Here is a 13,281-nt window from a genome sequence, read left to right as displayed (position 1 = left end):
GGGGACATTGATGGAGGGTAATGGCCCCTGGGGAAGGGATTGGAATTGGGACAATATACACCAGAAACTCAACCATATATATCTTTTTAACTTTGCAATTTACGGTGATGCAATAAAATAATTTTTTTAAAAGACATTTTTCTTCTCTCATTATGCCTCTTTGGGTTTGTACTTCTCAGCAGATCTGCTTTAGTATCCCTGACTCCTATTATGTTTCTTTTCTTTTTTTGGTTTGCATGATTTCCAATGGTGCTCAGGGCTTGCTTCTGGATCTGTGCTCAGGATAAGTCTCTGTGGGGATCAGAATCAAACCTGGATCTGTTGTGTGCAAGACAAGCACCCTACCCACTGTACTATCTCTGCAACAGCTAACATCTGTTTCTTCTTTTCATCTTTTCATCCTCCTCCTTCTCCTTCTCCTTCTTGTTTTTTTTTCTTTTTGGGTCACACCCGGCGATGCACAGGGGTCACTCCTGGCTCTGCACTCAGGAATTACCCCTTGCGGTGCTCAGGGGACCATATGGGATGCTGGGAATCGAATCCAGGTCAGCCGCGTGCAAGGCAAACGCCCTACCCGCTGTGCTATCACTCTAGCCCCTTTTTTGAGCCACACCTGGCAATGCACATGGGTTACTCATGGCTCTGCACTCAGGTATTGTCCTGGTAGTGCTCGGGGGACCCTGTGGGATGCTGAGAATCCAATGCGGGTTGACCACAAGACAAATGCCCTACCAGCTGTACTATACTATCACTCTGGCCTCCTAGCATTTGTTTCTCACTGGCTCTTCAGATTCATATATTTGTGATCCTTGTGGGTGTCTCTGTTCCTGTCATCACTGCCTCAATATCATTTTTTGTTTTTTGGGCCAAACCTGATGATGTTCAGGGGTTACCACTGGCTCTACACTTAGACATCACTCCTAGCTAGCTCTAGGCACCATGTGGGAAGACACAGACTGAAACCCTACTCAGTCGCATGCAAAGCAAGCACACTCTCCTCTGTACTATCGCTCTAATCTCGTATTTAAAAAATATGTATGTAAACAATCTTAGTGATTCTTTTTTGTTTTTGTTTTGGGGTCATGTCCGGTGGTGCTCAGGCCTTACTCCTGGTGGGCCTCAGAGGACCGACCATATGGGGTGCAGAGGATCAAACCTGAGTTGGCCAAACATTTATTTTTCTTTATATGGCTTTCAGAATCTCCATTTTTGGATAATAGCCATATCTGAGCCCCAGATTCTGATTCTCTTTTTTCCTGCCTTTGTTTCTTGTCCTTACTGTAAATGATCTCTTTTCCCCCCATCTGTACTGTACCCTCCTGGAAGACATGAATTTCTTATTATTCCTTTGGGTATCTCCAGACCACACACAGAACTTGCTATATAGACATCTCTCAGGTATGACTATACGAAGGCTTTTTTTCCCGAGCAATAAGGGACACGCTCTTAAATTTCCGTTTCCCTCTCCCCGCCCTAGAGCGAGCCACTAGCTCCAAGTAGATGTCCGGGCGCTGAGCGCTGCAGTCTTGACTGTGCTGCTGCGGCTACTTCCTCCAGCGAGGTAACTCCGGGGAGCGCTGGGCTCTCAGGGTCAGAAGCTGGAGCGGCTGGAAAGGGATCTCACGGCCCGCCCACTTCCGCAATCCCGCCCCGCCTCCGTCGCGGCCAATCAGCGAGCGCCCGGGAGCCGGCTCGCGGCACGGCCCGCCCACTTCCGCAATCCCGCCCCGCCTCCGTCGCGGCCAATCAGCGAGCGCCCGGGAGTCGGCTCGCGGCGAGGCTGTGGCAAGATGGCTGCGGCGTGCCGGAGTGTGAAGGTATCTCTCCGGGTTTTGGCCTGTCCTGCCCACCCAGCTGCTCCGGGCGGGACGGCATGGCCGTGGGACGCGGGGACAGAGACGTGCGCTTGGGGGCAGGGCCGTGAGTGAGACAGGCATGGGCTTTGGCGGTGCTCGGTGTCGGGACGTGAAGGTCAGCTCTGCCACACTTGGTTGTCGGGTGACAGGACTGGCTGACAGGGAGGGGGGCACCCGGAGGTCTCCTCGGTCCGGAGAGGAGAGGCACACCTGCGGCACACCGCAGGTACATGTGGGCCACAGGTGCGGCCGCAGGTGTGACCGGCGCCTCTTGAAGAAGCCGAAGAACGGGCTGAGGAACGGCGGGGGTGGGGGGACCCTGCCTGCGACACTCTTCTTCGTAGGGCCTGGTCGCCGTAATAACGGGAGGAGCGTCGGGCCTAGGTCTGGCCACTGCAGAGCGACTGGTGGGGCAGGGTGCCTCGGCCGTGCTTCTGGACCTGCCCAGCTCGGATGGCGAGACCCAAGCCAAGAAACTGGGGAAGAGCTGTGCCTTTGCGCCAACCGACGTAAGTGCGGTTCCCTCGCCTCTCCCAAAGTGCGTGAAGCCCCAGACACGTGTCTGGAATCCAGGGGGCTCCACCAGTACCCGTGCCATTTTTGTGGGGAGGGTTGGAATCATCTCCTTGTCCTAGTGGCCTAAGCCTTCATTTTTCACCTTTGTCCCACTCTTGATGTTTCTCTCTAGGCTCCTCCCTTGCTTACACAGTTCTTGTTGTCTTTTAAGCCATAGGCCTGTCCTCCTTCCTCCAGGCTTATTGGCAATGTGCGTGTGTGTGTGTGTGTGTGCACGCTGGAAGATAAATATCTACTTCTCCCTTTGAAGGTGACCTCAGAGAAGGACGTGCAAGCAGCCCTGACTCTAGCAAAAGAAAAATTTGGCCGTGTGGATGTGGCAGTCAACTGTGCAGGCATTGCAGTAGCTATCAAGACATACAACTCAAAGAGAAGCCAGGCTCATACTTTGGAGGACTTCCAGCGAGTTCTCAATGTAAGCCTAAGAGGGACTTTATGGCAGGAGTAATAGTTACATGATTGTGTCTCCAGAGCTTTTAGGGGACAAAAGAAAGCTTGCGTCTCAAGTCCTACACCATCTTTCTACTGGTCCTCCAGGTGAATCTGATAGGCACTTTCAATGTGATCCGCTTGGTGGCTGGTGCGATGGGCCAGAATGAACCAGACCAGGGAGGACAACGTGGGGTCATCATCAATACTGCCAGCGTGGCTGCCTTCGAGGGCCAGGTGGGTAGGCAAAGGCAAGGCTTATGCCTCCACAGTCACTTGTTGGGGGCCTCCGACCTAAAACTACCACTTCTTCTGCAGGTTGGACAAGCTGCATATTCTGCTTCAAAGGGAGGCATAGTGGGAATGACTCTGCCCATTGCTCGAGATCTGGCTCCAATGGGCATCCGGGTGATGACTATTGCTCCAGGTAGACATCTGCTCCTTGCCAATACTAGGATTATCTGGGGTCTATAGGCAATTGAGGGGGGAAGAGTATTTACTACCTCAGTATCGGTAGCCTTCCATCTCTAAGCCATGGGGAAGTACTGTGGTGAGAAGTAACTAGGTAAATATAAAAGCAAGGCTGAAACTCTAACTCTGGCTATCTTGTTTAGGCCTGTTTGGCACCCCACTGTTGACCAGCCTCCCAGAGAAAGTTCGCAACTTTCTGGCCAGCCAGGTGCCCTTCCCCAGCCGACTGGGTGACCCTGCTGAATATGCTCATATGGTACAGGCCATCATCGAGAACCCATTCATCAATGGAGAAGTCATCCGTCTAGATGGTGCCATCCGAATGCAGCCTTGAAAGGAGAAGGCAGAGAAAAAAAACATGATCCTCTGCCCCTCCTTGCCATGGGCTACTACACTCCAGCTTGGGAGGAAGCCCAGCAATACCCCAACAGTCACCCTCTGTGCCTAATAAAGTTTCTATTTGTCGCAGGAGTGGGAAGTGTTGTATCTGGGAATGCTGGAGGAGGGGAATAAAAGTGAATGGTGAAGATTAAAGGGCTGGGTGCTCAGAACCCCTGGTTTTGGTGGGAAAGGTATTTTGCATTTTTTATGTCCTATTACAGCATATGCCCTTGATCTTTTTTAAAAAATTAAAAAAAATTTTTTTTATATCTTTGATTTTAATGAATCGTTTTATTGTTAGTATCAAAGGTAGGGGTAGGGGTAGGGGCTCAGCTCTCTCCATGGGGAATTGGAATGGGGTATTCTTATCTGATGCTTCACACTGAGCTTATTGTAGGAGTAGGAAGAGATGGGTATCCGAATTTAATGGTTGCTCATGTGGGACTGTAGGAAATACTGGGCTGCAAGCTTATTGGTGTGGACGATTGAATTAAGATAATTCTGCCTGTGAAAGAAGTTCAGAGGTTTTAGTTAGTGAACTTTCCCCCTCCTAAACCCTCACTGTCCTCCCACACCCTCCCCCTTGGCATTCATTTTTACTGCCACCCATCCCCTAGAACTCACTGGGCTTTTTGTTCGTTAGCCATATGCTTGTTGAAGGAGCCTAGGCCTCTTCGAAATTCATCACACAGTTCCTTCTCCTGCTCTTCTAGTTCCATTGCTGCCTGAGCCAAGCATACAGCCTGCCTATCCCAATCTCTCTCCCTTGCATTGTCAGCCTGGCGCTGCATCTCCTTTTCTTGGCGTTGTCTCTCCTGGACTTTTCTGATGGCAGCGCGCTGCTCTGCATTCATGCCTTTCCAGCAATAAGGCAGGACCCGATTTGGATCTGTAGGATGCTGGGCAACCTGTGGGTTCTCAGTAAGAAGGTCACTGGTGACATGTTTCTGGATGTCTAAGAGGTTGGCTGCCTGTTGGCGCTGATGTTCCTGGCGCCGCTTCACAGCTGCCTCAGCTGCCTGGTGGAATGACCATATACTCAATCTCAGGGAATGCTCAGTTATGAGGGGGAGGGAGAGACATATCCCTATTCTCTATCTCAGGGACAGAGAAACAGACCTAAGGTAGGCAGCAGGTATTGGCCTGGCGTCCAGAAGCCAACAAACTCAGGCTGGGGAAGGAAGTTCTACGTTCTGTTCTCAAGGTCCTAAATCTGGAGGTGCAGAGAGGTTTCTGTCTTGTAAGTGAAGCTGGGAAGCCTAAGATAGCTGAAAGGGCTATTGTTGATTCAGGAAGGTATAACTTTCCTGAAGGGAGTTACGATGTGGCTGAATTTACTCTAGGAATTGGTTCAAGGGATGCAGGAGAGCCCAGTCCACAGGGTAATTCAGACAGTACCTGGACTTTGTTGGCGTTGGCCATAGCAGTCATCATAGCTATGCGACAGGATTCCTGCAGCCTGGCCATATGGGCAGCCTGCATGTCCATGGCTAGGCGCAGCTGGTCACTGAGATTATCTATATAGAAAATACGAACGGAGACAACTATAATGGCCTGCTTCATCCTGATCCATTTACCCATTTGTTCAACAAGTTTTGTGGCTATGTGAGCAAGTATGTTTGCAGGGGTGGGGTGTGCCTAATGTCCAAATTGTAGGGATGTAGAAGGAACTCTTCTTTGGGACTAAGGAAAGCTAAAATAGCAACAATGATTTGTGAAGAGCCTAACTGAAAGATATCTCCAGTGAATCTGGATCTCAATGGTGACTGTTGCCATATGGTCCCCTGGGCACCATCAGGAGTAATTCTTTAGTGCAGAGCCAGGAGTAACTCCTGAGAATCTCCCAGTGTGCCCCCCCACCACAAAAATAAATCCCTGTCCTCACAAAGGATACATTCTAGGTAGGAGAAAAACAGTAGACAAAATAATTAAGCAGGATCAGAGCAATAGTACAGTGGCTAAGGTGCTCGCCTTACAAATGGCCAACCCATGTTCAATCCCAAGTACCACAAATGACCCCCTGAATGCTGCCAGGAGTGATACCTGAGCTCAGAGTCAGGAGTAAACCCTGAGCACTGCCAGGTGTGGACCCCCCAAAACAAAAAAATAAGCAAAAAATAGAGAATTTTTGATATAGGGAAAAATATAAATCAGGACAGAGATAAATGTTTGGGGATAGGTAGTGAGCTAGGTAAGACAGAAAAGCAAGGTCTCTCACTGAGACTAATGTTTGAGAAAAGGCCTGAGGGAAGTAAGACAGGCAAGCTAAAGAGTAGTAACATGGGGCTGGAGAGATAGCTCAAAGGGATGGAGTACATGCTTTGCATGACAGAGGCCTGGATATGATAATTTCTAGCACCACTAGGAATGGCCATGCATAGTCAGGAATAGCCCTAAGTGTCTTAAGAGTAACCCCAACTGTCTTTAACATTTTTTACTGCATCACCATGAGATACAGTTACAAAGCTTTTATGATTCAGTTTTAGTCGTACAACGATCAAACACCCATCCGTCTACCAGTGTACATTTTCCACCACCAATGTCACCAATATCACTCCTGCCACCCCCACCCCATTCCACCCCCTGCCTCTGTGGCAGGCACCTTCTTTCTTACTCTCTCTACTTTTGGTCATCATGGTTTGCAATACAGTTAATACAGTTATTGAGAGGCCATCATATTTGGTCTTTAGTCTTTCAGCACAGATTTCCCATCCCGAGTGATCCCTCCAACCATTATTGACTTAATAGTCCCTTCTCCATCCCAACTGCCTTCTCTCCAGCACTATGGAGCGATCCTCCTGGCCCTTGTCTCTACAGTTATTTGATGTTAGTCTCATGTTATTTTATATTCCACAAATGAGTGCAGTCATTCTATGTTTGTCCCTCTCTGACTCATTTCACTTAGCATGATACTTTCCATGGCCATCCACTTATAAGCAAATTTCATGACTTCATCTTTTCTAACAGCTGCAAAGTATTCCATTGTATAGATGCACCATAGATTCTTTAACCAGTCGTCTGTTCTCAGGCACTGGTAGCCCCAGCTGTCTTACCTTTTTCATCATTCACCTATGGGAAAGTGCAACTCCTCACACAGTTTTGACTTATGTGCTGTGACTGGCTCTAGCCTAATCCCCAACATGCTACAGGTCTCTGAGCCTAAATAGCCTGGCTGCTCACCTGCACATATTTCCTCAGCTCTCGCTTGGTATTGCTCTTGCAGCTGGTTCTCCAGGTTGTACCTCAACTGCTCTTTTTGCACTCTCAGACGTGTGGCCCTGTCCAGGTCCTCTCCAGAGAAGCACTGAAGGCTAGATGGGCCACAACGGGGATCATAATCACCCACACGGGCTGGAAACTCCTTTTTGAGTTGGTTTGGATCCCATAAGTCAAATTCACGCCGGTTCCTGAGCTGCTGGTTCTGCTCTCGAAAGTCCTGGATTTTCTTGGCCAGCCGGCGTTTCCGTTCTGCTTGTTCCTTCTCTAGCATCTGGGCTACCATATCATACTTCACCTGGTTGTTAGCTGGGATGGTGGGAAGGTATTTTGAGAAAGCACCAAAGGAAGAATAGAGCCCACTTGACATAGCCTCTGCTTTTAGGTTCATCTGGTTTATCCCATCACATCCCAAGCCTTGGATCCCACTCTGAGGCACAATAGTCCTCCCTCAGCCCTTTAGGCCCTTAATTTCCACCCTTGTTGGCCCTGTCCTTGAGCCTTTTACCATAAGCTGCCTCCTTGCTTTTCTCTCTTTCCTCCTGATGCTTTTTCTCTTCTACCTGTTTATTCAGGGCATCAACGTCCACCTGGTGCCAAAGAAAGGAGTTAAGTTAGTGTAGAAGTGCTGCAAGAAGCTCTGAGTGGTCTTGCAAACATCTCAGAATTTAAAATCCTGCTTCAAAATCCTCTTTCAGCAGCCAGCGCAACACTACAGTAGGTAGGTGCTTGCCTTGTACTAGGCCAACCCGGTTAGATCCCTGGCATCCCATATATTACCCCGTGCACCACCAGGAGTCATTTCTGAGTGCAGAGCCAGGGGTAATACCTGAGTATAGTCGGTATGCCCCCCATACTCTTCCAGGTCCCACATACCTACTTGGCAATGTTCCATCAATAAGCTTTGTTTTGGCCCTCAGTTGCCTAGCCCAGTGATTCTGAAAGTGATACTGCCGCCCCAGTGGGTACTGGAACAATTCACATTGGTTGTAGTGACCTCTGGTGCAACTGGTAGGGGTGGGGGCACTTTCTGTTTTTTCCCTTTGAGAACCTAGATATTCCAGAGGTTGGTGAGTAATTGTTTCTCAGAAGGAGGTGGTAGGCCAGGGGCTAGAGAGATAGCTCAATGGGATAAGCATATACTTTGCATGCTGAGGTCTGGGTTAAATCTCTGGCACTACATAGTCCTCTGAACTCCCCTGAACACCTCCAGGTGGGACCCAAAAACAAAAAAGGCTAAGTAGACCAAATGAGTCTGTGAGCCTCTGGTTTAGACTCTGTCTCCTTCTCTAGCTGCATCTCAATACCTTCTTCTATCCCATCCTCAGTAGCTGTGAGTTAATAGTACCCACAGAGCTTTGACTTCTTTGAACTGAGAACCTTTGCTCTGCCTTCTCTCTCCATCTGAAACTTAGGTCAGTGCTACTCCCATAGAATCACACACACACATGCTTACTGGTTTTGGGCCACACCTAGTGGTGCGCAGGACTTACTCCTGGCTCTGCACTTAGGACCATTCCTTGAAGGGATGGGAGGCCATATATGGTGCCAAGTGCTGAGCCAAGGCCAGCTGCATGCAAGGCAAGCACCTTATCCACTGTACTACTGTTCCAGCCCTAACTTTATATTGAAGTTTACCTCTATCAGTTATCTCCTCCACCAGACTCTGAACATATTGAGGGAAGAAACTGGTCTTAGTCAGCCTTGTATCTGTCCCTATTACCAAATCCAGTGCTTGGCACAAAGCATATACCCTGAGAAAATACTTGCCAATAGAATCTCAATTATCCACTTAGCCCTCAGCCACCTACTTGTGTCAGGCACTATGGTCTGGTTTCCAGAGCTGCCACCATATGTTAATACTAATCTCAACACTTCCTTTATTTTGCCTCAGTTTACAGAGGAGACTGGAACTCAGAGATTACAAATTATTTCCTTGGGAGGTCTCCACGTGGTGCCAGTGCTTACTACCCAGCAATGCTCAGAAGGCCCTACAATGCTGGGGACGGAGCCGAGCGCCCTGTAAATGCCAGACATGTAATCCCGTCTTGAGCTATCTTCCTAGATCAGCAATCTAATTTTCTTAAGCCATTCATATAATCTCTTTCTTTCTTTTAACAATTCATTTAAGTATCTCAAAATAATGTGAAAAGGACTACAGAGGAGTAAGTATCCTCCCACTCTCGCCATAGTTCTTTAACCAGTTTTTGTAGCCTTCCAAGAGAGTATGTAGGCATCTACAATAACAAATTATTTCTATGACTTCTTTTGGCTCCCTGTTGTTTGTCTATTAGGAATGATTCCACTCCAAATTGGGGAGAGGGTGAAAAGGACTGAATTATGTGCTTTGTGTGGGGGAGCCCTGGACTGGATTCCTGGTGCCATATAGTCTCTAGAGCACTGAATAGGAGTAGCATCCAAGTTTTGCCTGGTATGGCCTAAGATGCCACTACCCCCACAAAAAAGAACCAGGGGCCAGAGTAATAGTACAGCAGGCAGCTTGCTTTGCATGTGGCCAATCCAGGTTTGATTGCCAGCACCCCATATGGTCCCCTTAGCATCACCAGGAATGATCCCCAAGTGTAGAGCCAGAAATAAGCCCTCAGTACCACTGGGTGTGGCCCCCAAACAAACCCAAAACAGATTCAGGCCAGTTGGGTCATACCTGACTGGAGAAGAGTAAACTGTGGCAAGGCCCTCTTCCCCAGTATCTTCCCCTGCACGCTTAGTCCCTTCCCAGGCCTCAGGGTAGGTGCCTTCTTCCTTCTTGCTCTAGTGACTGCCCAAATCAGGGCGAAGTGCTATAACACACTGCTAAGTTCCTCTCTAGGTGCAAGAGCCAGGTGATCCTGAGAAAGTCTTTGCTTTGCTATCTACTCACCCCAATGACTCGGGTCCGCACATTGAGGAATCGGGCCTGTCGCTCCTTTTCTCGTTGTCGTCTAGCCTCAATGGCTGCCACCTCCTTGGGATCTTGTGGTAGGTTTAGCCTATACATCTGTAGCCAGAGTAAAGTGGAGTAGGCAGTGCTGATTACCATCCTTTACTATAACCCATTCTATTCAATTTTCTTTCCCCGTAGTATCTCATTACTTACTGATTCTCTTTTATACTTCCTGATATCTTTTATATCTTACCTCTGCTGTCACCTAATTCAGGCTCCAAATCAGGTACCAGACATTATGTACCAAATCAGGTACATTATTGGCCTTTCTCTAATCTTACCTTCTTGAGTTCTTTCTCTAGTTATCAGAGTCATCATTCTCAAAGCATTGATTCTGACCATGGCAGGCTTTAGCTTAAAATCTTCAAAATAAGCTTTAAGGACTGGAGAGATAATACAGGAGTTAAGGCATAATGCCTTGCATATAGCTGACCCAGGTTCTATCTCTGGCACCACATGGTTCCTGATCATTGAAATGCTGGTCCAGTAAGAATTGCTTCGAACTGCTTGGGAGCTCTCACCCAAAATACACTCATTTTTTGGACCACATCCAGCAGTGCTCAGGACTCATTTCTGGCATAGATATGGGGCACTGGGGATTGAACTTGGTTCAGCAAAGCCCTACCAACTATGTTATCACTGGCCCCTAAACTCAGCTTTAAAGTGAATGGCTCCCAGTGAATGGTCCAAGCCTCGGACCAAAGTGAATGGTCCAAGCCTCGGGTTTGATCCCCAGCATTGCATGATCCATGGAATACTTCCAGGAGTGACTCTCAAGGACCTAGCCAGGAATAGCCCTGAAGCACAGCCACCCTGTGCCCTCGAAAGAAAATAAGCAAAATGTAACCCCAGCTGTCTAGGAGAGCACTCTATGTAGAGGGGACAATAAATGCATTGACTTTAAGGGGATCACACAAATTTTGTAGTCTAAATGCTGTTTGATTATTTTCTTTTCCATGGGGGAGTCTATTTTGTGTGGCGAATCTGGCAGTGCTCAGGGGACCATATGTAGTGCAGGGGATCAAACTAGAGTCTACCTCATAGAAGACAAGTACTTTAACCCATGGACTATCTCTCCATCTCCATTTCTTTATGTACATGTGGTAAACAGGCTGGAGAGATAGTACAATAGGTAGCGAGCTTATACTGCATGTGGCCAACCTGGATTCAAGACCTAGAACCTTGCTATATAGTCCCCCAAACCTTGCTAGGAGTGCAGAGCCAAGAGTAAGCCCTGAACACTGGCAGGTGTGGATTAAAATAAAATTTAAAATGTGGTATACAGCTGGATATGTGAGTCAGTGGAAAAGCCGAGTCCCCAGACCTAAATAAATGTGACAAACCTCCAATTTGAGGATTATCTTTTCATCTTATTATTTAATCTTTTGTGTTAACATTGATACATACATACAAAATAATATAGTCAACACCTGTATGTTAAAAATCACAGCAAAATTAATATCTGTTAATCTTCCACAAGAAGCAATCAGAAAATAGATGATCATCAGTACTTTTTTGCTTATTTTTGGGCCTGGCAGTGCTCAGGTGCTTGCCTTGCACAAGGTCAACCCAAGTTTAAGCCCCAGTATCATATAAAGTCCTTGAGGACTGTTCCCACAAAAACAGGGCCAGGTGTAAACTATCTTCCCTGCCTCTAACATTGTTGTCCTTTGATCATTTTATCTCCTCTTGATTCTTGCAATTGAATCTGGTTTATGGCTTCTATTTTAGATTCCATCAACCAAAGTTTCTTGATTTCCTGCACTTTTCCTAAAACTTTAAGACTTCCCAGTTTAGACATCACTTAAAAAATAATTATAATAGGGCTGGAGGAATAATACTGAGGTTAGGGCGCTTCCCTTGCATGCAGCTGACCCGGATTCAATCCCTAGCAACCCAAGAACTGCCAGGAGTGATCCCTAAAACAGATAGAAGTAAACCCTAAGCTGAGAGTGGCCAAGAAAAGCAACAAAAAAAATTATAGGAATGGCTATCGCAACCTTCAGACTTTTTCTGTTTCTAAGTCTAAGCATCAACCCTGGTTTACCCATTCCATGTTTCATAGAAATATAAGGATGCTTAGGGAAAGATATGGCAGACATTATAGCTTCTTGGACTCTTTTGGTCACTGCTTTAGCAAGTGGAAGGTAGGGGTGATGACGGTATGGAGGAGAGGGATTAAAAAAAGAAAGAGTAGGGAAAGGGGGAGGAGCAGAGGGAGGAAAGAAGGTAACAGGTTGGAGGACAGCACTGGAGGATAGAGAGCAGAGAGAGAAGAGGATCCTGAGAAGCAAGGAAAGTAGCTGGATGTGATGGAGAGGAGACACGGGGATGGGCATCAGGTATGAAGCAAGACAGATGAAGAGAATGAAAAATGAAAAAAAAGTGTCTTAATTTTGAAGCCTCAAGATTAAATTCAAGAAGTCAACAAGTGACTTAGATCCAAGACTAGAATGACAGATAGTCTGTTGGTGGAACAGAGGACTGGCCAGTCCTCAACTCATATTCATATCACTTCTGAGTACTTCATCCCATTCATACATCATCCCACCTCCAATCCTCCAGCACTCCATCCTCAGCAAGCTCTTCCCGCTGCCTCCTTTCCCTATAGCCCCCTACCTCACTCATCCTTCCAGTCTTCCCCCGCTCCGCGCCCCACCCACGCCCCACCTCGCTGTATTTCGAGCCTTAAGGCCAGCAGCTTGCGCCCAGTTCCCACCTTCTTGCACGGGAGGGCATCACACGGCTGTGACTTCTGACACGCCTCAGCGAGGGGGGGCTCTGGCCCCACCCTCTTTCTCGACCTCTAGCGCTACTGTCCTCCCTGCCCCACCTCTCCCAGGGACACAGCCTCAAGATTCCTTCGCGTTGTTAGGCAACAAGAAACGGGGGCGGGGTGGCAATGGCTGTCGTAACCTCGCACCTTGGCAACGGATCAACAAAACCCGGGTGCCTGCTGGAGGCCCCGCCCCGGTCCTGGCTCGCGCCGGAAGTGGGAAAGCCCGTTCCTTTAGGCCTGAATCTCGCGAGCTTTGCCAACTGTCCGGCCTGCACTGCGGTGTTTCCCGCGCGTGTCACCCCAGTTCCCGGGTGTACGGCGCGGCCTTTCGTACCGCCGCCGGCGCCGCAGCCGTCATGGGGTTCCTGAAACTGATCGAGATCGAGAACTTTAAGTCTTACAAGGGTCGACAGATTATCGGACCGTTTCAGAGGTTCACCGCCATCATTGGACCCAATGGCTCTGGTGAGATACACCCGGCTGCGGCCCTGCTTGCGCCCCAGCCTGGACCCCTTGTCCGGCGGCACAGTAGTACAGCCGATCCTGAATCCTAACAGGTTTCTCCCCCCCTTGGGTTCGCCCCAAACGTAGATGCCAGCTGCCTGCGCTGCGCGCGGGCCCCTCTCTGG

General features: G+C 48.4%; 3 protein-coding genes across 8 annotated transcripts in view; 2 read left to right on the top strand and 1 right to left on the bottom strand.

The window, feature by feature from the left end:
* Window positions 1-1,699: 1,699 nt before the first annotated feature.
* Window positions 1,700-3,803, top strand: HSD17B10 (hydroxysteroid 17-beta dehydrogenase 10). The gene is made up of 6 exons (XM_004606473.3): window positions 1,700-1,817; window positions 2,201-2,365; window positions 2,683-2,847; window positions 2,970-3,098; window positions 3,180-3,288; window positions 3,476-3,803. The coding sequence occupies exons 1-6, from the start codon at window positions 1,791-1,793 to the stop codon at window positions 3,664-3,666; spliced, it is 786 nt and encodes a 261-aa protein (XP_004606530.1). The 5' UTR covers window positions 1,700-1,790; the 3' UTR covers window positions 3,667-3,803.
* A 228-nt stretch (window positions 3,804-4,031) lies between these two features.
* Window positions 4,032-12,935, bottom strand: RIBC1 (RIB43A domain with coiled-coils 1). Of its 3 annotated transcripts, none has more exons than XM_055123227.1 (7): window positions 12,797-12,935; window positions 9,811-9,927; window positions 7,438-7,519; window positions 6,894-7,238; window positions 5,112-5,230; window positions 4,338-4,732; window positions 4,032-4,218 (listed from the first exon to the last, which is right to left on the bottom strand). In XM_055123227.1, the coding sequence occupies exons 2-7, from the start codon at window positions 9,925-9,927 to the stop codon at window positions 4,137-4,139; spliced, it is 1,140 nt and encodes a 379-aa protein (XP_054979202.1). In that variant the 5' UTR covers window positions 12,797-12,935; the 3' UTR covers window positions 4,032-4,136. The 3 variants fall into 3 exon arrangements, with proteins under 3 accessions (XP_054979202.1, XP_004606634.1, XP_054979203.1); XM_004606577.2 differs by lacking the exon at window positions 12,797-12,935 and adding an exon at window positions 12,593-12,748; XM_055123228.1 differs by lacking the exons at window positions 7,438-7,519; window positions 12,797-12,935 and adding an exon at window positions 12,593-12,611.
* Window positions 12,923-13,281, top strand: part of SMC1A (structural maintenance of chromosomes 1A) — a 120,527-nt gene continuing 120,168 nt past the window's right edge. For all 4 annotated transcript variants that reach the window (XM_055123225.1, XM_055123226.1, XM_055123224.1 and 1 more), the window contains exon 1: window positions 12,923-13,117. In XM_055123225.1, the coding sequence (XP_054979200.1) occupies window positions 13,009-13,117 (109 nt within the window). In that variant the 5' untranslated portion in view covers window positions 12,923-13,008. The remainder of the gene's footprint in view (window positions 13,118-13,281) is intronic.

The sequence above is a fragment of the Sorex araneus genome, chromosome X (genome assembly GCF_027595985.1).
Source record: "Sorex araneus isolate mSorAra2 chromosome X, mSorAra2.pri, whole genome shotgun sequence".
Classification (NCBI taxonomy): Eukaryota; Metazoa; Chordata; class Mammalia; order Eulipotyphla; family Soricidae; genus Sorex; species Sorex araneus.
The sequence above is the reverse complement of the archived record's forward strand: the minus strand, read 5'-3'. Positions and strand labels throughout refer to the sequence as shown.

Excerpts from the sequence above, each read along its gene's own strand:
- HSD17B10 (XM_004606473.3), top strand. The coding sequence starts at position 1,791 with ATGGCTGCGGCGTGCCGGAGTGTGAAG. Across the intron at positions 2,366-2,682 it reads GTGCCTTTGCGCCAACCGAC|GTGACCTCAGAGAAGGACGT; the intron begins GTAAGTGCGGTT and ends CTCCCTTTGAAG. Across the intron at positions 2,848-2,969 it reads ACTTCCAGCGAGTTCTCAAT|GTGAATCTGATAGGCACTTT; the intron begins GTAAGCCTAAGA and ends CTGGTCCTCCAG.
- RIBC1 (XM_055123227.1), bottom strand. The coding sequence starts at position 9,927 with ATGTATAGGCTAAACCTACCACAAGATCCCAAGGAGGTGGCAGCCATT. Across the intron at positions 7,239-7,437 it reads AAGCAAGGAGGCAGCTTATG|CTAACAACCAGGTGAAGTAT; the intron begins GTAAAAGGCTCA and ends CCACCATCCCAG. Across the intron at positions 5,231-6,893 it reads AGCTGAGGAAATATGTGCAG|ATAATCTCAGTGACCAGCTG; the intron begins GTGAGCAGCCAG and ends TTTTCTATATAG.